Source organism: Rhea pennata, chromosome 4, assembly GCF_028389875.1.
Source record: "Rhea pennata isolate bPtePen1 chromosome 4, bPtePen1.pri, whole genome shotgun sequence".
Taxonomy (NCBI): domain Eukaryota; kingdom Metazoa; phylum Chordata; class Aves; order Rheiformes; family Rheidae; genus Rhea; species Rhea pennata.
Window position 1 is genome coordinate 2,035,486 of NC_084666.1, and position 22,675 is coordinate 2,058,160.

At 43.5% G+C, this 22,675-nt stretch overlaps 1 protein-coding gene across 1 annotated transcript in view; it reads right to left on the bottom strand.

Annotated features, from left to right (window-relative positions):
- The window catches only part of SFXN5 (sideroflexin 5), a 111,881-nt gene that overhangs the window by 45,051 nt on the left and 44,155 nt on the right, over positions 1-22,675 (bottom strand). The window contains exons 4-8 of the mRNA XM_062574473.1: positions 22,352-22,406; positions 20,247-20,272; positions 15,796-15,849; positions 12,040-12,096; positions 10,619-10,684 (exon numbers count right to left, since the gene is read on the bottom strand). Of these exons, the coding sequence (XP_062430457.1) occupies positions 10,619-10,684; positions 12,040-12,096; positions 15,796-15,849; positions 20,247-20,272; positions 22,352-22,406 (258 nt within the window). The remainder of the gene's footprint in view (positions 1-10,618; positions 10,685-12,039; positions 12,097-15,795; positions 15,850-20,246; positions 20,273-22,351; positions 22,407-22,675) is intronic.

Here is a 22,675-nt window from a genome sequence, read left to right on the forward strand (position 1 = left end):
CTTATTCGAGGCTTTCTCCCATGCCTCTGGTCAGCATTTTTGCCTCTTCCCAACCTTTCTTTAACTGCGGAGAATTTATTTCCTTACCTTTTTCACTTTTGGCATCAACAGTGTTGCCCTGCTATGGAGGACAGAGGTTGAAACGTTGCCATATGCACGACTGTATCATGAGACACTACTATAGAGAGTGCTTTCATTAAATTCCCAGTTTCTGGAGTCAATGGACTATGTAATAACAAATGAAACTTTCTACCTCCTTTTTAAAACATTCTGACCTCGTGTCCACAAAGCTTCATGAATTAAGAGGCAAGGAAACCACAAGCCAAGCTACCCCTCTCCCAAAACCCTTCACACTCTTTTTTTGGGGGAAAAAAAAAGTTATCTTTTTTTAAAATGACAATTAGTTTTGAAGCCTGACAACTAGCTATTGAATATCTGAAGTTAGTAATTACTAAGTGATTTGAGAAAATTTGATTTGGAAATCCTACTCCTCATAAACCAGTTCTGCTGTAGTAAGTACACCAGCAATTCACTTACAAAGAAGTTATGCACTAATTTTTGATAGCAAGTTTTTTTATGAAATAAAAGAATATTAAGAATCCAGCCAAACGGGAGGATATCAGCCTGAAGGTTAAGATATCTAAACATAGATGAGCTGCTCTCTAAACTCCATTAACCACATTTATTAGATCTCCATTGATTTAAGGGGATTCAACACACAGACACCTAAATTTAAGCACCTTAATCCACAAGCTAAATTGTGGCAGGGTTTGAACCCTAGCGGACCACCACAATACTCCCCTGAGTGCTCAGAGCAGGGGAACAGAGAGAGATTTTCCCATCTGACTCCTACACAACTTCCAGCATCTTTCTTCCATAGCCCGTGATAGGGCTGCTGTTAGAAGCAAGATATTGGGCTGGGCAGCACACAAATTTAGCTCAGTCTGTTCGTTCCTAGGCTCCAGCAACATTCAGGCAAAGCTAAGTGCTACAGTGCGAGCTAAGAGCCCCAAGTGATGTAGTAAGTTTAACTGGAAGGAGGGAAGAGCTCTAAAGAAGCATTAGCCTTCAGCCCCCAAGTCACCAGGTTGCTGAATTGAGCACCAAAGCAGTAATTGGTTCTGGTGAGTCCCACACAACACAGCTAAAGAAAAGAGCGTTAGGAGAAGGAAGGAAAAATATCATCTATTAGGGCTGAGAGGTGAAGATGGAGATGGAAAACTGGGAAGTTTTACTAGCTGGAGATGTATCAAGGGAAGGAGAACAAGCTGGAAGAGTGTAAGTGAAGGAGGAGCAATAATGACTTGAGTGAAGAGGGAAGAAGATAAAGACAAGGAAGAGGAAAGAAAGGAAGGAAACTGCAGAATCAGAGGACTGCAGAAGGGCCAAGAGCAGTCCGATGGCTGGATGTTTCAATAGAAAAACATGGCATGGTCTTGAGAAAGGTAAGGTAAGTATGGTGAGAATGCAGGAGAGAAGCTGTAAAAGAGGGACTTAAAAGTGATAAGCAGACAAACTTGATTTGATAGATGATGGAGAATAAAGAGAAGGATTCAGAGGAGGATGGCAGAGCCCCATGCTTAAGATACAGAAGCTGGTATTTTTGCAGCAAGCTTCATGCAACTGGATCCTGTACGAACAACACACCTGAGTGCTGTGAGGCTGGCCTGGGGCAGAAGGAGAAACCATAGATGAAACCAAATTTGCAGTAAGACACACAACAGTGAAACAACAGGGGAAAAAACGCTGCAGGGAAGACCAAGGAGCTTGGAAGAAGGCAAAGGATCCTATGGTTGCTATATACTCCTGAGCCCAGATGCAGGGTGAAGGGCGCTATGTGCCTTCCCCGAACAAACCACACTTTGGGATTTGGCTTCACTATGTCAATACAGCTTAGTCCATACACAAGGCTCGAGGCTGAGCCTTTGGGAAATCGCTACTACAGCTCCAACGACTTACAGGCTTGATGCAGGAATTTCTGGGTTGGGTTTTCCAGCCTGGGTGGTCACAACAACCTCTCTCCCGGACTTGGTATCTGAGAATTGCTAGAGAAGAGGAGGTGATGAAACAAGAGGAGGAGCTTCTGAGGTTTTGCTAGGACAGATATCCAGAACAAAGAGCCATGCGCTGTTCTAGCTGAAAAGTTTAAACAGCCAACAGAAGTTTATCCCCCGCTCCCTGCAATTTTCCTGCAGCCCCTGCTCCTTCCCCTCCCATCCCTCGCCCTACGTCGTACCAACTTCCTCCTTGTTCTAAATGTTGCTTTACCGCACTAAGTGGCGGATAGTCCTAAGGGCAGTGGGTGGCCTCCCGCGCCGTCTCACAAACTGATTATGGGCATCACACCAAATTCACAGGCTGTCAATGCAGCCGCTCCACGCTGCTCGCAAACAATTATCGGGAAGAGGGAGCTGGGATTAGAAAAATCCACAGGGGCACCTTCACCTAGAGAGGAGAGTGCAAAATTGTGTCTCTGTATGCGCGAGTTAAGTGTGTGATGGGAGCGGGGAGGGGGCGCAGAGCCAGGGAGGAGAACTGCCTCGTGGCCAGCTATGCCATCCTGGTGTCTCTGCTCAAGACTTTTTTTTTTAAAGAAAATAAATAAATCCTTAAATGCAACAAGCCAGCCCAATTCTAATTTAATTACAGATTCTCCTCCTACTTTTGGTTAGACACCCTGTCCCCAGACACCATGGAGCATGGCTGACTCGTGTTTGGCAGCATTTGCACCCCACCAGGTGCCCATCACGCTCTGGGACACTTGTCCAGCACGTACGTAACGGTGAAGCACGTTTTCAGCTGACAGAGCCAGAAGTACTGATAGCTCTGAAATTCAGACCTGCCAACCAACTCACCTACTCAGGAGAAAACTGCAGGCTCTTAAAAACCCTGGCCTATGCTTAAGTAATTCTTATCATAAAGGGAGAAAGCTGCTGTACACAAATATAATCTTATTATTGCCACACCCTGATGTTAGCAGGTTTTTAAACCTGCACATGGGAGCAAACATACTTTGTACAGGTGTATCAGCTGCATGATTTCCTGAGCTCTGGAAGTCGAGGCTGCAAGGCCAGGTATTGCCAAAGGCTGGCTGTGACACAACCGTTACAATGCTGATGTTACTCTACTGATACAATCTTAGGTTTGAATAGTCTTCAACTCTCAACTTCCTTAGGAGGAAAAAAAAATAAAAACTTTCTGCTAAAATCCTATGTGGTCAGGAGAACATCTTAGGTTGTGAGGGATGTTTCCAAGACAAACCCCATTTTGGTTTTGCAAGCTGCTGACATCTATGTGGAAAAAAAATTAAAGAAAAAACAGTTTGACCATTTGTCTTGAAGCAGACTCTGCTTTAATCTAATCTCCCAGAAACACCTTGGCCTTTTTTGAGCCTTAGATTAGACCCATGCATAAGATTTTTTGTTGTTTTTTTTTGGGAGGGGGGGTGGACATACCTAAAAATACAATCCTAGAGTTCAAATTTTTGTATAACCTTTGTGCTCAACCAGTTCTGATCACAGAGAAGATTTCTAGCATTAATTCTGATTTACGGACCTCATGGAAACACGACCAAAAATCTCCAAGATAAATTGTTGTGTTTCAAGGTGCAATGAAAGCTCTGCAGAGTTCACTGCACATAATAATTCCGTAAATTCTCCAGCTCCGGTTTTCCCTGCCTCCAGATTTAGACACATAGCCCAGACAGAAGGCAGGGCATCCTCGCGCAGTCACCTCTCTGCACTAAGCTGCTCTCTGTTTCTTCCTCAACAAACAAGTTACATCTTCTTGGAAATAGCAGCATTAGGACTTCTGTACAGGAGAAAGTTGCACCAGGAACAAGTAGCTGAAGGGAGGTAACATCTTAAATTGCTGAAGCTCTTTGCTGGATGAAAATGTGTCCAAACCCCTGAACTGAGATCGAGTGTGTCAGGTGTCCTAAAACTGATCTGTAAAACACTCTGAACTAGCAGTAGAGCTTTTTTTTCTTGCATTTTTCTGGGGGGGGGAGGAAGGTATCACAGGATGCCTCAGTAAATCAGATTAGATCATTAAAATTGTTTCGCTTCCCTCCGTTTTTAGCCTAGTCTGTTCTTACACTAGCATTCAAGTTTAACTTCCCCATTTTTAAAACTTTGTCTGCTTTCATGGTTCAGTAAAACACCGGGTGCCTGTCCTACTGCAAAACACAGCTTGACCACAACGTACAGGCACAGGTTCCCTGCCTCCATCAGCTTGTCAAAAGTCAGGATTTAGGGTCAGGAAGCAACAAAGTGTCCATAAAACAGCACTTCTAGGAGTACAATGAAAACACCTGGACCTGCCTAGGAAGAGATGCTTTAAATGTCTTCCTGTGCACCATGACTGAAGATGACTCCTAGGTGAGTCATTAGTAGCTGACAGCACTAGACACCAAAGCTACCAAAAGCATTAATCACCCGATTTTTAAACAAAGGTTACCAAAAAGGTGAGACAAAAGGAAACGTTTAAGGCCTGGGCAGGTAAATCTTAAGAATATAGAAAAATGTAAAACATACAAAATATGCCCAGCTGACAATCACAGTTACATTACGCTATAGTTCTAGCTTTTATACCAAAGATGACAAAACATCTACTTCCATGCAGAATCTAGCTCAGGTTGCTAAGTGATAACAACATATTATTTATCGCTATATTGACAAGACCCAAGCACCTGAGAGCAGCCAAATGAACAATCACAAAAAAAAAAACAACAAAAAAAAAAACAACAAAAAAAAACACTCAACAAAAACCTTCTTCTCAGATGACACAAACAACAGTAGATTTGAAAGGGGAAGAGCAGAGCCTGGCTACTTCTTTAATTGAGGAAAACATCAACACCCCTTCATTCAAGAGGAGCCTGATCTCATAAAACCGCACGCCCAGTCCCGCAACGATCGACTAGATTTACCTCTGTCTTGCCTGGAAATTCAGTCTTTACTCTGATAGGAAGTATGATCAACAAAACCTGGGGTAAAGCATTTGGGGGGATTTTTTTTTTTGTTTCATTTCCTCTTTCACCAGGGAAGGACTGAACCCCTACTATCATGAGGTATCTAGCAGATATGATAGGTGCCTCCTGGTTAAGTTACACACACCTACATATGTATGACACACACTGTTCGCATGCTGGCTTTACTTTGGGCTAATTACGGACCATCCTGTCACTAGGATGGGATACTGCCAGCAGTGCATATGCCTCTAGCACCTCCAGGGTCTGCGGAGTGGACAACAGATGGACAACTAGCCACTGAGCTGGGCAACAAACCAAGAAACACTACATTGCTTCCTGGGAGATGTCAGAAACGTGGCCAAACAATACTGTAAGAAGAGAGAAATCTCTTGGGGAATCCGCATGGGATTTTCAGTATCACAAGGAGCAAGATTTGGAGCCAGTCTTGGCAGAACCTAAAGCTGTGACTGTGGAAGTTGAAAACCTGATGCACAAAGCTCTGATCCAAAGACTACAGGCACCAAGGGGAATAATTCCACTACCAAGTCAATTTTGAAAGGAGCCGAATCAAACCCTCTGTTAAGAGTAAGATCAGCAGAGCTCGGAGTAACAGAGGATAATCTGAAGAGAAAAGTCTCAGGATCCTTTGCACTGAAGAGGAGGCACAATGAAAATCTACTCTTGATTACCAGGTCAAGGAAGGCACCAGATGAAGAACGACATGCCTCTGTCCAGCTGAGAGATCCCACACAGAAGAGGGTGCGCTGAGAAAGCCAAAGAGTAACACCGTGGACTCCCGGTGAGCACCGGCGCAGCACAGACACAGCTATGCTGCTCCTGGCCTGAGCCGCTCCACGAGAGGTCCACAGGTCTCGTGACAACTCGAAACCAGAGTGCCCTCGGGTCTATATTTGTGCGAAGCTATGCAGACCTGCCATTCACACGGCAGCTCCCACCTCTTGCACCGATCTCCTCTAGCAGTGCACATTCAGTATCACCTGCAAGAGTTGCTTCTGACCTCAAACTGAAGTTACACTTTAAGGCTCCACTACTAAATATTTGAGCCAGAAGCAAAACAGATCAACGATGTAGCTGCAAATCTAGTCTGGATCAGAAATTAAGAAACCTACCTGAGAAATATCTGAAAAGTTATTAACACCATTAATAATAAAGACATTTTGATTATGTAGCTTTTCTTTAACCTTTTAAAAGCTTGACAAAATTAGCAGAATGTGTGTATATGTGTATTTGCTGGAAAGAGTTTCTGTATAATTACAAACTCTGTGATTTGTATAGCTCTTGGCGCTAGAATATTTGAGAAAAAAAAAACATTTAAAATATGCTTGGTCTTTCTCAATTCTTATTGCTACTCTCTGGCTTTGTTTGCCTTGCTTAGGAAAACCAGCTGGTATTAATTGTGCTTCAAACACCACCATCATGAACAGCAGCCAGACATGAGAAAATAAGGCCTAATAACAGGAATCCACTCAATTGTTAAAAAAAAAAAAATAACAATTACTGCTTAGTGTTCAGAAAAGCAGTAGAGCCAGAGAAATCAAAATAAAAGGCAGGAAGGAGGCTTGTATATGGAGAACATGATAAAAATAAACTAAAACCACAGAAGGAGAAACATAAATCTAGGTTACTTAACAGTAATCAGAATCCTCTAAACATATTGTCTCCTCGGAGCTACGCTTTTGGAAGTCGTATGCTGTGCCGCGCTCATTCAGAGCGCTTAGCCTAGATCTCAGCGTGCGCTCAGAAGAGCTAAGAATACACCGAGCCGGAGCGCTGCCTGGCCCCGCATCCCTCCCGCCCGGGGAGCCGAAAGCGAGCGCGCTCTGCAGGCACAGGGCACGTGCAAAACGGTGCAGCAGGATCACGTAAGAAGAGTATCTGCTAAAGCAGCACTTCCACCTCCTCTTCCCCACAGCCCATCTGAACATCACTTCTTCCAAAGTCTTCTCTAGCCCCATTTCAAATGGCTGTTTCACCTCGAACGAAAATATAATCGGCGAAATAAAATCCTGGAGCTGGCATAGCTTTCCTTGCCCAAAGTCACATTGTGCATCCGGCAGGGCTGGGAGTAGGTGGCAGCACCCACATCTTCAGAGGGATGTACGAAGTGGGGCTGGATGTAGCCATAACTAGGAGAGGGGATGAGCAGGCGGACAGCACTTACCAACTTAAACGCCCTAACGTGTGTCTTCCCGGTATGCGTCAACGGCACAAGACTATACGGCTTCCCTCCTCAGGAGAAAAGGAATATTGATTCCTCCAAAAATGCATCTCAAAAGGATGCAAATCACAGGTCCCAAATTAAAAGTGAATTGAGGGTCATACATCCAGATGTCCCTTGGAAATAACACTCACTAAAAATGCTAACAAAAAAAAATGACTGCATACTAATGAAAGTTACAGGGTCAACACATAAATCAAGCACAACAGACCTTGATCTCATAGGAAAAGATGTTTAGAAGTGGAACCAGCTCTAAAAAGAAAGTGTTGCTATTCTGTGACAGAAAATCTCTCTCCCTCTCCAAAATGAGAAAAGAATACCGTTATTTGCAAAGATTTGCTAAGACTTTCAGTTAACTGCAAGAAGCATAAAGCCAAAATCTGCTCTTGGGTAAATGTGAGAAAGCAACTTGCTTGCCTCTGTCTCTAGATGATGACAAGAAGGGTTAAGACTATGGGAAGCACCATCACAAGTGAACTGAACTGCCTCTCCACGCACTTTCTCTCTGCACCGCTTGCCAACTGCAAACATGGAAGGGGCTCACTTTAATTAATACCAGGTCTCAGCAGACCACTGGAGGTAGTGGCACTTGTTTTCAGGTCATCTGGTCCTAATAGGCTCACACTGAGAGGTGATTTGTTGCTAACTGACAGCAGAGATCAGTTAATGAGATCTGAGGCTTTTGAATCCAAGCTAATGAAACTTAAGGCTATTTCTAAATAATTTGCCATCATCATAAAAAAAAAAAAAAAAAAAAACTACTTGAGAAGATGCTGATTATTAATCAAGATATTTACCACATAAAAATCACTCCCTGCCCTGCAGGGTTTTCTCCAGGCTTCCCTACATAGGCAATTTCACATGCAATAAGCAATGCTATGGTTCTGCAGCGCCCTGGCTATTCTGAGCTCGCACGCACGTTCGTAGAGCGACTCGAGGCTTGCTTGCACGGGAACATCAGCACACAGCCAGCAAGTAGAAGCCCACTGCACACACTGACCCCTTCTTAGGGCACACCGAGGGCATCCAAGTTTGGTGTTACCACCACTGCATTTACACAGCAAAGCATCAACATCCTGGTGGCACTCATACTGCTGAATGAAAACATATTTTCTTTTGCACAAATCTGAAAATGTGGGAATCACGGAATACTGTGGCATCATGTTTCTTCATGGTGCTTTTGAAGACCTGCCCAAGATGAACATGCTGAGGTGTGCAAGACGATCAAGCAATGCTGCTTCTTCCTAACACTCACAGATTATGTGGGCAGATAAATCCCAGCATCGTTTGGTTTTCCACGTTGATTCAAATCTACTTGCTACGTACACCATGGCCAGAAGGTAAACTATAAACTCATGGAGTCACAGACCACCACAGGAAGAGGAGGTGATTGACTAACAGCAACGTGATTAGCCACCCACTGGTCACAACCACCTCGCAGTCAGCAACAGCAGGCCACTTGCAATAATTTCTTTTATCTACAAGTCTTGGTGTTCAAGAATCAGGACAAGTTTTTTGCAGTGCTTCAGAGAACCAATGTTTCATCACACAGCTACTGCTGGTCATGTGAAATCCCTCCAGCGCTTTGAACCTATGGTTCTGCTTCAGCGCTTTTGCAGGCAGCATAGGAGGAACCAGAGATTTTGAAACCTGTATCAGCTGTCCCAGCACGGCCATTTCCGTTGCAGCATGAGTGGTTCCTTACCAAAGCTTGTCAGCACCTGAGGGTGACAAAGCTCTGCCAACATCACCTCCTCTCTGTCTCCTGACCTCTACCTGCCCCTGTTGCCAAAATGGAGAGCAGCATTAATGCTAGCAATGTGGAGTCAGCGACCATCCCTTGGCTGGAGCCGGGCCTTCCTAGTGGCTAGACCACAGGCTGCGAGCACCAGCATGGGCACATCACAGAGCAGTGCTTTGCTAAATTCACAAAATGTTAGAGTGGATGTATCTACGTGGGGCTGTGACAGGGGGGCGCTTGCACAAATGCTTGGCTAGTCAAGGTGCACAAGTCTGGGTCAGTCTGCAGTGAAGATGTAACATCAGTGATGCAGAGGGGTAATGCGGCAACGAGTAAGCCAGCAAAGCTAGTGCTAGGGGAAACTATCAAGCAGAAGAGTATCGAATAAAATCAGTGCTTTCCAGTCCACGCTGTAAGGCACTTTATCAACTCTGTGCCCCTTATTCAGAGGAAATTGGAGACCCTAGAGATCTGAACACTGGATTTACTAGTCACTGTGGGTGCACCGGGCAGCAGCTACACACAGACACACTGTCTGCAAACTTTCTGCTCTCTGCTAAGGACACAATAAGCCAAACTTCTCACTGCCAGTTCCCAGCCAGTAGCTCCTGTCTCTGTAATTCTGCTAACAATCCCAAGTCTGCTCCAAGCATATATTTTACCTTGGAATGCTCTGTAAATAAACCCATATTGACTTTTCTCCAGGGTGGATTAGGGAACCTGGATGCAACCTGTGTGGTTCCCAGAAGCAGAGCTGGGGTAAGCAGGCTGAGTGGTGACCTCTTCCCATGGCACAGTGTTTGCAGAAGGTCTGGAAAAGGACGTCTATGGCTCGAGACAGAAGTAGTTTTGCCCAAAGTGAAAAGTCAAAATTGTCATGGAACCTTTAATGTTCCACCAGAAAAAAGCACAGTCACACATCATAGGGGCCTACTGGAAACCCATCATGAAAAGTAACTCATCTGAGTTGCTTCTGAGAAACATATCTATCTCCTTGGGAATTAGCTGATCCCGATGAAGATAAGCACTTGCGCTTCTGGGGAATCTAAGCCTGATGGTAACACCACGAAGTCACAATTTCAGTGATTTTAGCTTTTAAGAGCTCCTCTTTACTACAGCAGACTTCAGCTACAACTTGAACACAGATTCCAGCTTCCACGCTGACAGATAGATTCCACTTTGAGCATTTCTGTTCTTTTAAGCAAATGTGCTGACCCACCAGGGGAATATTTCCAAAAGCCTGAGTCTGTTCAGCATGTCAGCTGTCACACTGTCACTCTTTGCAGCCTCAAGGTCACTCAGTCTGACATTAACTTGGACTAGGCTAATTCAATGGAAGTTACTGCAAATGTGGATAATTAATTGCATACTAATGCGAGCGAGTTTGCCCAACAGTAAGGAGAGACTCAGAGTTCCCGTGCATGGAGCCAAGCAGTGCACAGTGCAAGACATGTAAGCAGTCAGTGGTAGAACTCTCCTTCAGTGGCAAAGTTTGGGCATGCATGGAAAGAGACACCTCATGGTTAAGATATTTTCTTGTTATGCAGACTGATTTACGTCAATTAAAGTAAACATGCTTGGCAATTCAAACAAGCATCTCAAAATCACTGCAGTACTACTGTAAGGGAGCAGTTAGTAGTGAAATATATAGATATAAAGCGTTACCCACTGCTATTGAGACAGCACTTATGACAGCTCCCAAGTAGCCTTGGATGAACTTGGATGTCGGAGAAGGCTTTGGAAAGAAAAACAAACATACTTTTAATAAACAAACTTCTAGTTATTAAAATGGTTCAACTAAGTTTTTTCTGTTAGTTTTGTTTTTTTTTTTTTAAACCCAGAGACAGGTCTAATTTTGTCATATTGTTCTGTGACACATGGTCTGTCATCTAGTAGTAGCAAGACCAAGGAAAATTGTAGCTTCACAAATAAGGTTAAATGTAATGGAAAATTAATTGACACCAAAAAATTATAATATTCTCAGCTTAAAGAAAGTATGTAAATGTAATTTAGCAAACAGTTAAAACACGAGCACTCTTCTGCACTAATGATGAACCCCAAACTCTCCAAATTAAATACACATTTTCAAAAGGTTATCTTGATGAGCTGGACAGTTTTCAATTCAGCTAGCTTCCTGTCTTGAGCTTCCAACATCCCAAGAAGAAATGAAACAACACAAAAGTGATGAAGAGAAGAGAGCAGAAACAGCAGCACTTCACTTTTGTGGCACCATTTGCAGGATTATTGCTGGTAGAGTATGTAAAGTCCTTAAAAGATGCAAGCATGATCACAGAGCCTTCTTTTGCTGTATGAAAATCCAAAAAGCTATCATTTCGCTTTTCCTCATTTACATATCAAATTAAATCATTTCATATTAGTTAGAATGATATTCTGGTTTAGCTCAAAGGCAATTACTGTTGAGCCAGCATTACCTATGTGTCTTGGGTGATTTCAAGATCTGAAATTAAAACTAGGACATTTACCTATCTTGGTGGGTATTAAACATAACGCAGAAGAGAGTTTTGTAACCCAGAAATCTAATACTTATATACTCTTGGAAATGACAGCATCTGATTTGGTGTGCAGGATAGGGATACCATGAGGGCTCACAGGTAGGCTTCCCCTAAGCTCTGCCAACCCAAAGGGTAAAGAGATTTTCAGTCCAGCCTGACCCCAGCCCTGCTGTCAGGTGCCTGAAGCTTGCTTGAAGTTACAGATTGAAGGCTGTGGAACATCACAGCCCTCTCTCACATACCATCGTAATACACTGCAGGTAGATATTATTTAGATTTTTTTTTTCCTGCTGCTAGTGTCACTTACACTCCAACCAGCAATACTCCATAGTGCAGCCCCTAATCTGTACCAAACGCTGAGGAGTTTTGGTGACTGGAACTGGAGTAAAACCAAAACATTCATGTCATTTCCAGCCTAAGTTAAAATTTGAATCCTGTATAGAAGAATGGCCGATCTATAAATTCATCACAGTGCCTACTCCATAGTTTCTATTAACAGCAAAGAGACAGGATTTATGTTTCTGTGTCAAAACAGATCAGCCTTGCCGCAGGCACTGCATATGTTGGGTCTCCTCACCTTTGTCGCATTTCGGTTTGCATAGTTGACGCATGCATTGTGGCTCTGATTCAACCACTAAAAAGGAAACAAAAAGAGGGAGACATAAGCATAACTTCACAAGAATAAATCTATAAATGCAGGAGTATCACAAGAAAACTTATCTCACTTCATACCTGCTCATGACTTGCTACTTCTTTTAAGGCTTGTGTATACAGTAAACCTGATCTAATGCCCCTGCACTAAATTCGTACACAAGCACACGCACAACTGCAAACACGAGTACATGAAAATAAACAACTAGCTGTAAACAATCTTTAAAATTGTGAGCAAAAGCAATCTAAAAGCTAAATCTTTACTTAAAACCTTTTTTTTCCCTCTTGTTAATGCAATGTCAGTGGGGGACTGTGCTTGGTAACAACTTCAATATTAAACACTGTTTCAGAAAATTCTTTAGAAGTAGTTGTTATATGTAACAGTTAAGTCCAGCAGCCTGTTCTTCAGTCATTTATTAAGCTCCATGGTTCTCAAACAGGGGGTCAAAGGATGCTTCATCTGAGCAAGTGCATCGTTTTAGGGACACAGATGCTACTAAACTGGTATTTCTGTCCCTAACTTCTTGAAGAAGGATTTAGTATAGAAGAAACATGTCAGTAGCTAGGGAAGAGTAGCGCCACACTCCTGAAGGGCTTTATCCACAGCAACTATTAGGAACATAAACAAAACAGTGGTTTCCACTGCACAAATATCATGTTTTCAGTTTAGACTATTGATAGAACTTGACTTCTCTCCAGTTGTGGTCAAAACTGAGACGAGAAGCGGGAAAAGAAAAGTGGAGAGCGAGAAAAGTCATGATGTGGAGTGAAACAAGGCACTATAACACGGGGATTACCTAGTCATTGCAATGTCAAAGCCTAAGAGTATGTTCTCCCCACCAATCACAATATTCTATCTAGGAACATCTGACCCAGAAAAGCTTGCTTTTTTGTTTGTTTTCTTTAAATTGAACAAAAATAAATAAATTAAAAAAAAAAAAAGAATTCAGCTTGCCAACATGTACTGGAAATCCGTCTCAATTTTCAAGAGAGATTTTAGAAAATTCCTCTTTCTAAAAACTTCCACTGAAGAATCCCAAAGAGCAAAGATGGTGCTGCTCCTATGCAGGACCATAAGGCAAGCAGAAACAGGGTTTCAGTGTGAACGCAGACCCATTTCAGAGCAGTCACAGGGCACATCGACATTAGCAGGTCAAGAGTCCACTTTTGAAGTGTATCTCCTCCCTGTCCCCACTTACCCTCCCATGCTCTGCTTCAAATAACACAGTATCTCAACACGCATGCCCTGCATTCCCTTCTGATCAAGCTAAGCTATGAGTGCATCTAAGGCACTTCAACTGCCAAGTAACTCAGGTCCATAGGATCAGGCGAGAGCCATCTGAAATGCATTCATCATGGGCATTAGATCCTCCTCTAGACCCTACTGCTTGTTAATGCAGTTATATGCATAGTCCTAAAACCCTACACTACTTACTGAGATGAATCTCATTTTCAGAGAGAGATGTAGATGTTCTGCTCAGATATTCTTTCCACCCTCGGTGATCTCTACACTGGAAATATCCCCTCTACCCATTCCTGAATTCCACTGTCCTCCTGGCTGGCTCCCTGACACCCTTCAGGGCTTTTTGGATGATAGCTCTGCATGTTGCAATTCTTTCTATTTACACTTTCCAGACAAGGCTGGTAAATTGTTCACTCTCCTAAAGGACTACCAGGGGGTGGGCATCCAGCATGCCCGCTTTGGTCAGCAACAGCGGGACTCAAAATGCTGTCACGAGTCCACCACTGCTGCTCCAATGACTGCTTACCTCGGCCTGGGGCCTGACATGCCCTGTACTGCAACATGGGTACTCAGGGTGCTGTGGTTAAAGTATGGCATTTTAGGGCTGCTCTTCTCCAGCTGCTGCTCAGAACCTGGGAAACAAGACTGAGAGGAGAAAAGAGGGAAAAGAAGCAGAAAGGAGTCAGAATAGGAGGGGGAAAAGCACAGGGAAAGAGAGAGAGAATCAGAAAGATGATGGTGAGGGAAGACAGAAGAAAAAAATAAAAGTAGGAATACTGAAAGGGAGGTATGAACGTTCTTTGTCTGGGGAGTTTCACATTCGTCATATTTTTGAAGTGAGAAGGAATAAGAAATTAAGGTAGGACCTCCAAAATAGCACTCTGATTTAGGGCTGTCTAGTTTGATGATGGATTTGGCAGGTTATGACCTTGAAAAGTTTGAGAACCACTAATTGAACTGCAGCATCTCAGTGGGTCTACAGTTACTGGACTTGCCTGCTACGACCTCTCTCTCAAGTGGGCTAGATCTGCATCTGATCATATCTGAGGAGCCATAAACAAAATCTGACAGTTTGTCAAGCAGTTCGATTCTTACATATTCCTTGCCAAGTTCTACCTAGCACATCTAACTCCCAGTGAAACCAACGCTGTTCTAAAATTGGCTTGGAACTTGAAGTCTGTGTATTTTGTTAATTAATGTCTCTTTGAAGTTGATTTTTGATTTTGTGTTTTAAATATTCTTTCCAGTTCCAAAAGGATTATTCCACCCTTCTAAAGCTGAATTCCACCGACTGCATTTAGACTCACTACGCAGCAACGGAGAAAATACGCTCTCCTAATTTAAGCCATTTACAAGACACCTCATCCAAACTATTTGCTCGGGCTGGCTCACTTGTTAATCACTTGAGAGTGACTTCTCCAAAAGGGTCACTTAAGGGTGATTTCTCCTTCTATCTTAGAAGAAAAGTCTAAAAACAGGTGAGCTAAGAACTGTCCTTTAAATCTGTGAACATTTCTGGGTATCTCCAGCCACAATCCTACTCTCAGCATCCGAAGCCACAACTTCTGGCTAAATACACCAAGCCACAAGCAACCAGGATATACTTATATTTTCTCAGTTCTCTACAGTCTTTCTAACACAGTGGGCAGATCCTATACTGCTTTGATATTCCTTAACCACATAATTCTCTATCATAACTTATACTGTAGATAATAAAAAAAGACATTGGCATTTAAAAATAAGTCTGAAAATAACTTGCTTTGCCATTTCAGCTGTTACTGAAATACTGCTTAATTGGAGTGTTTGCTATGGGTGTATCTCATTCATACACACACTTCCTCCCCTTCCTCTTAAATCCCAGAATTTTACTGGGGAGTAACACTAATAAACCCCATTTATTATCCAGAGTCTATTTAGTGCACTGAATGCAAAGCTCCTTGCCTTTATGACCCACAGCTATTCCTGAAATTCCTCCTGCAGCCCCAGCCTTCTGAAAAAATTGTACTTCCAAACAGGAATTTTCCAAGGTAGACTCCTACTACTTGACAGAGCACCTTCAAAACAGCAGATGTATGAACTTCAGGGTCTATGTTTCCATGGAAGTACACACCGTGCAATCATTTACACCTGTACAAAAAAAAAGCTCTAAAAAGATGATTTTGAGATCAAGTGCTATTTTGCATCTCCCTCACAAGGTGTTCATGGTGGTACAAATTGCAGAGCACCATAAAGCAGGCCCAACAGCTTGCTTACAGCACACACCAACCTACCAAACCTTTTCCCATTTATATCCAGCCACATCATCTCCTCATTAACTAAAGCATTGCTGATGTGGCAAAGTCATGTGCATTAGTTTGTCCTGCAGATACAAATCAAATTCAGCTTTCCTTTTCATCACGTTCTCCACACGTTCAGTGCATGGTGGCAGAAGAGTGTTACCTGCCAAAAAACGGTGGATGCCAGTGTCTGATTGGGCAACAGAAGACCAACAACCTGCAAGAGAAGAGAAGTTCTTATTAACAAACACGTTGTTGACTTGTTCTTAGTGCTCTTCTAGGCATGAAAACAGCAAGTTTACTTCTACTGACACAATTAAATTAACTTCATTTCTGGTTTATTTCCTGGTGAATAGTCAGAGTACAGACCAGGAGCAACAGGGAACTGATTCATCTCTTCAGGGCTTCTAAAATTGCCTGAGCCAATATGAAGCAATGTGATTATACTTTATACATATATATACAAATACACACACACACACACATATATATAGATATAAAATAAATTGAATCTTTTTTTTTTTTTAAACTCTGAACTTCCCCTCACCCTTCCCTGTCCCTAACTTTTCTAATGGTGAAATCAGATGATGTGGCTGACCATTAAACTTCTCATCTTTCACTCTTGCTTGCAGCACACGTTGAGAGGAGTGTGGCAACATATACTGTCCAAAGATTAGTACATTAAACTACAATCAATTGTTTAATCCAGGTATTTCTAGAATATAACTCTAATGTTGCATTAATGAGAGTTCAAAATTGTTACTATTGGCAGTGAAGGGGGTTTTCTTATTTTCCTTTGGCACATTCACTGTTCCAAGCATAAGAAAGAAATCAGATCTGAACATCTGAAGACAGCAGTGCCACCTGGAAGCACATGTGCTCCTATTTAGGAGTCTGAATTCTGTTTTAAGACAAGAGAATTGTTGATGCGTCATACTTAGAGCTGCAAAAACTCCCGCTTGGGTTACGAGCTCAGCCTGAGGATCGGTGTCTCCCAAAGAGGCTTAAAGCAGCCTGTCCCACACGTTTGGTTAGGTGCTGGCCAGCTGCAGGTGCCTGTGGATGTGAGACACCACAGCTCTGCAAGGTCACCCTTCGCAGCACCTGGGGCCGTGCACACAGGCGTGCTGCCTGAACATCCTGAGGGCATCTTGGGACACACTGCAAAACGCAATACAGACACACTCTCTAATCTTTAAAGGTCCCATGACTTTTCCACCAGAAATATTCAATACAGCATTGCCAGAGCCTTTCCTGCCTTACTTTGTGAAAATCCTTCCCCTTAAGGAGTGCGAAGCTGAAGGAGAGGAACAAGATGCCAAGCACAGGAACTCCCAACGACAAACCCAAACACACCTTTCCAGGAGGATGCGTTCTCAGGCAAGAACAGGTAAGATGTGATACTTCTCATTATTGGCTTTTTCTCCCCTCTAGCTCCATACATTTCTGATAGTTTCCAGTAAAACGGTATTCATGTAACAAAGTATTTTGCATCTTTGCTAAAAGCATAAAAGGAAAGACCAAACAACTTATTTTAACTAGATTTCTTTTTCAGCACACTCAGGTTAAGGAGTGAGTAGGATGTCTGAGGCACTTGCACGTCTGGGCAGAAAGGGTACGAGGCTCTGGTCTGGACCAGCTTCTTTAGTTTTCTTCCTGCAGAAGCTGAGCCAAAAGGAAACTTCCCTGTCCCAGCCCAGAGAATCTGCCACAAAGAAGGATCAGTTAAAATGATCTTTGCGCATCTGCAGCAGCATCAGTTAAAGAGAAGGCAACTTTTATGCTTAAGGACGTAAAAGAAATAACAACAAACAAAAGGATAAAAGGCTTGGGAGGCCTGATTTAATTTACATCATCTTCCCTTTCTCCTCCTCCTCCAGCTTTTCCTCCTACAGTCTTTCTTGAAGTTACAGCTACTTTGTACACTGGCTGAATGCCAACCTGCGCGAGTTGCACTAATTTACTGCTTCCATTCAGTATGCCGATCTTGACATTAATTGTGTATTTGCTGCTCTTAGCCAAGCTAATTCAATAGGCGATGCACCACCTTACCCCGCGTTTGACTCCAGCCCCTGAAGCCAGTGGGCTAATGAGACTTTGGAGGAGAGGAAAGACTGCAGGCAGCTACAACATTGTCAGCTGAAGCTCAGCACAGAGAAAAATGAAAGAGTAAAATAAATAAATAAAAGAGCACCCAAAATCTGTATGACTGAAAGAGGCACGTTTAAATGCAAACTCTCCATATGTGCAAGAGTCTGTCAAGAAATGTACAGTTTCACTTTTAATTACTGTCAGGGGGAAAAAATAACTAAGAGGGAAAACAAAATAAAAAAAGCTTCTAAGCCCCAGAAAAGCATCAACTATAAAATTTAATTGCCTATTAAGTGTGAATGGCCCAAAAGCCAGGGTTAAACACACTCGGACATCTGTCAGCTCTGAAGAGCCTCTTAGCATATCAGCACTGGGAGTTCTCATTTTGCAAAGCTGATGCCATGTCAACACCAACCCGTGGGGCCTCTCTAAGCGTTCGGAAGAGCCAACGAGGCCTCCTGAACTCCCCGTCCAGCTCTCAAAGGACAAAGGCTAGAAATTCGCTTTATTCCTTCGTTACTGGGTGTGTTTCAAACTAAAATCCCTGCAGTCAGCTGCTGGGGCAGGAGCTTTGGGAGCCCCGTCAAACAGCAGGAACCTCGTAACACCGCTCTTGCCTTTCCACCCAACTCGCAAAATGCTTCAAAACAGGGAAGCGCTCTCCTCCTTTTTTTAAAAATGCCCATGAAAAGCAGTTTACCCAAAGCTGTGGATAACGGCTGGGAATAGAAGCACTGCCTCTGCTCTCCCGCCACTGCTCAGTGTACTGGGCTGAATTAAGTAAATGCAGATAAATCTGCTTCCTGAGACACTGGTACTACTGCACTTAATGGACCAATACAGGGCAGGAATAAACAGCTCCGTAATTTGGTTGGATCAAGGGAGCAGCTGCTTGGCCAAAAAAGAACGAACGGTGCCAGCACAACCTTAATTTCTTGTGCAATGAGCTAAACTATATCAAATTATTTTGCATTGGCTATAGGGAAAAACTACAGACTGATAGGACTGTGCATTGGCTGATAGACAGAAAAAAAAAATTGTTAAATACCTAATCTGTTCGCGTCTCGGGCAAAAAGCATTCAGGGTGTTTTAACTGACCCCGAGAAGCCGGGACGACCAGCCCTCGTGGGCTGGCACGCAGCACGGCTTCAGCGGCGCGGATACCCGAGTTTGTTCGGCTAGAGCTAACCACAGGCACATTAAGTCTCTCTTGAGGAAATCCCATCCCCCTATGTTAAACGTACGACTCAAACTGTTTTTATGCTAGAGCAGGCTGCCAATTTTGTCACTAAATTTCACAGATCGATTGGCATAAATGTTACATTTTAATTTTAACATTTGAAACGTTTGGGTGTTTTTTTTTTCCCCTAAATGACAAGAGGTTCCAGTTTATCCTTTACAGCTAGTGAAATTGGGCTCATCTGACAGCTCTCGGCTCCTCTGACAGCTCTGGATTTGGGCCGATTTCATTGTCAATTTGATCGTTAACTCATTTTTGTTTAACCTTTTCTTTTAAAATGCCCCATACAAAGTTACCATCAAAATGCTACATACAACAACAAATAGTAACAGCAGTGATGATTTCTGTTTTTAGGCTTTAGCAACCCTGTTATCAGCATTTTGGAAAGGATCACTACCTTTAAGCACTGTGCCACAGTCCGCTGGGCTTAGGAAGATTAAATTTAGCAGTTTTTGCTACTTTAAACGTTCTAACGCGCGTGATCTAATAGACTGAGCAAAGAGCTGGAAGCTTGAAGGAGGAGTTTTTTATTTCACTCCACATACTGGCCCCAATTTGGGTGATCTGGGGCAAGCCTCTGTGCCCCAGCTTCCCCATCCACAAAACGGAGTTAACAGCTGCTGCTCGTGCAGATGAGCTTGTGGGCAGCATTAGAAATAGAATCAGCATCACCTCAGCCCCTGAATTATATATTTCATAGACACAAGTGCAAACTAAAAAACGCACTTAGCAGTAACCCCACATAAAGCACCCTGGGCTCTAATGAACAAAGAGGAGAAAACACCTCGCAGGCCTCATGACGTTCTAGCTCTCCACGTTCGTCACGTTTGGCCAGTGACTTGCAAAATGGGCAAAGTCAGGGGGGATCATCTGAAGATTAATCTGAGTTGCAAAAGTTGCATTTTGCAGGCAGGGAGCTCATCTTGCTCCTCCCTTTCCAGAACAGAAATAAAAAGCTGAAGATGTTATTAAAAAAAAAAAAAAACACACACAAGAAAAAAAATCCCACCACCAGCCGGAGTGCATGCACATGCTGCGATTGGCAAGCGGGGCTGGGTGAACAGCGTTAAATAGAGAAATAACCTTAAGCACAACAGTCTAAATCCATAGGGCATATTTTACACAATGAAACCATTGCTAATGTGTGATGGGAAAGGTGCCGAACCTTTTGTGAGATTTGTCACAACACAGTAACATGGAATTCGGAGAATTCTATGCAAGTGCTAAAAAATGCATTTCCTGTTACATGCAAACAAAGTGGGGAGAGATGTTAAAATACTTACAATGGGTGTTCCAAAGGGAATGTAACCTATTAAAAAAAAAGAGAGAGAGAGAGAGAGAAAGAAAAAGAGAAAGAACGCATGCATTTTAATATAGACAGTTTGGGGGTGAAAGAAATCACACCTAAGAAAGCTAATACTGCTGCTAGTTTAGGGTACCAGCCACACCTGGCAAGACAGGCTGCTCTCACTTCTACCAGCTTCCTACCACTGTGAACACAGCAACTTCCGTGGAGCTACAACTGAAGCTCCAGGCACAAGCAAGAACAGACTCCTGGATTTTACCAAACGGCCTTCTCATCCTTTTTTTCTTTTTCTCTTGGGTTGTGCAGCAAGAGTTTCCCCAAAAATCATAGCCTCACAGAACAGCTGAGGTTGGAAGGGACCTCTGGAGATCATCTAGTCCAACCCTCTGCTCAAGCAGGGTCACCTAGAGCACGTTACACAGGATCACGTCCAGGCAGGTTTTGAATATCTCCAGAAAAGGAGACTCCAGAACTTCCAAGGCCTCATCTAGAATCTGAAACTTATTCCAGAAAAACTACTGTGTGCCAGGATGTCATAGCAACACTTCCAAGGGCATCGTTTTACTGGACTGGGCTAGGGGGTAAGGTCCAGTCAGCAGAAGCGAAGAGAGGGCAGCTCTGCCCGGGAGCTGCTTCCTGCGGAGCGGCAGCAGGAGCCGGATGTCTGTCCCACCAGAACCGAGCTGACCTAATGGCTTGCTGCCACCAAGAGGGGGAGATCCTGCCCCCCTTCCCCGCTCGCAGTCATGCAATCTGTTCCCTCCCTTGTGCCAGCTCTGCTGCTCGTCGGACCCTCCTACAAGCTACCCTAGCTAACCCAGGAGACAACGACTCGGCCTCCTGCTCCTTCCCCCTTCTCGCCGGGCCCTGCTTCCACCAGGTTAGTGTGCTAAAGGCACTCATGGAGTGCTCCAATGAGCTGCAGAGTCCACGCAAGATAAGGAGCAGGAGCACGTCACCAGGCGAGACCTCCTTCCTTTACTCTCCTCATTTCACCAGCCTCTCCAACAGGATAACCCGTTTATTTCCAGGTAAGCAGAAAGACCAATATGGCAGAAGCCCTTTGAAGAAAGTATATTTGCATCTGGGCTGAGGAACAGAGGAAAGAGGGACTATTTCAGTCCTACTGGTATAAATTAGTAAAGCTCGCTACAATAGATGAGTGAATGTACCAAACCTTAATGAGTTTCACAAAAACAAAAAAAACCCACAAATATTTCACATTTTTCTCCCATTAAGGCTGTAAATTCTTATGCTATTTATAATTCATTTCCATGACTTCAGCTAGAAGGTCTCAGAGTATTTTACTGACATTACTAAATTAAGTCTTATGGCTCCAATTTACAGTCAAAAAGGACAAAGACCTGAGAGGAAAAAAGATTTTTTTAAGTTATAAACAAAGCAGCAAAGTAGTGGGTCCTGGCTTTCTCCTGCACCTCATCCTTAAAATTATCCTTCTTCAAAAAACTGGAGAAGAGAGCCCATCAACCCTGTTATTTTTCCCAGGTGCCCAAGTTGTTCCATCATGTGAAGATGATCCCCACAGAAACATGGAAAAGGTCCTATTATGGGGGCAAAAGGGGATGGTTTAGTTCTCTCTGCCTAGTTAAGGCACCTCACCAAAAGGCAGTCTCCAGAGGGGAAGGAGCATTGCTGCAGCCGAGCCATGGACACGTGCAGCTGATCCTGCCAAGGCTTCTCACCGCTGCGGTGCTACGTACCACTGCGCACTGAGAAACAGGGCTCACCCTCCTCTTCCCTGGACAGTAAAGCACTAAGGTGCTCCTTGGACACCAAGCTTCTTTATTTACCGCAAAGTCAAAATGACCGCTACTGTGATGGACACCGGAGAGGAGATTAGCTTGAGTCCACTTCAAAATATTTGAAGGAGAGGAAAATACTAAGCATTGGCTCTCTCACGGGTATTTAGGGTCCCAATTTGCCTTGATTTCAAAGGGAGTTAGATATTTGAACGATTCTGAGATCTTAGCCTGAACGCAGTGCAAAAGCAGGAGAAAAAGACAACATTTCTTACGACTTCCCAGTAAAGATGAATCATTCCCCGATTAGGGTATACTGTACCTGACATTCTGAAAGGCATGAAGATGGTCTCGTTTGTATCGGGATGTATGATGGCCTGTAAAACAGTCAGCAAACAGACAGAGTGAAGGCACAGCAACAGTTGGCAAGGCGCGCTGAAGCGGGCAGGCAGCCTCTCCGAACAGCATGTTGAACCAGAGAGCAGAGAGGGACTCGGTACGTCTTGTCATGAGCACAGCAGCACGCTCCCGTTGCTTTCACGGCTCCGCTCAACACAGCTATTGTTCAGCAGTCTCCACAAAAGCTGCTCCTACTTCTGGTTTTCCCGTCTCTTCTAAAGATGCTTGACATAATTTAGTGCAAGTG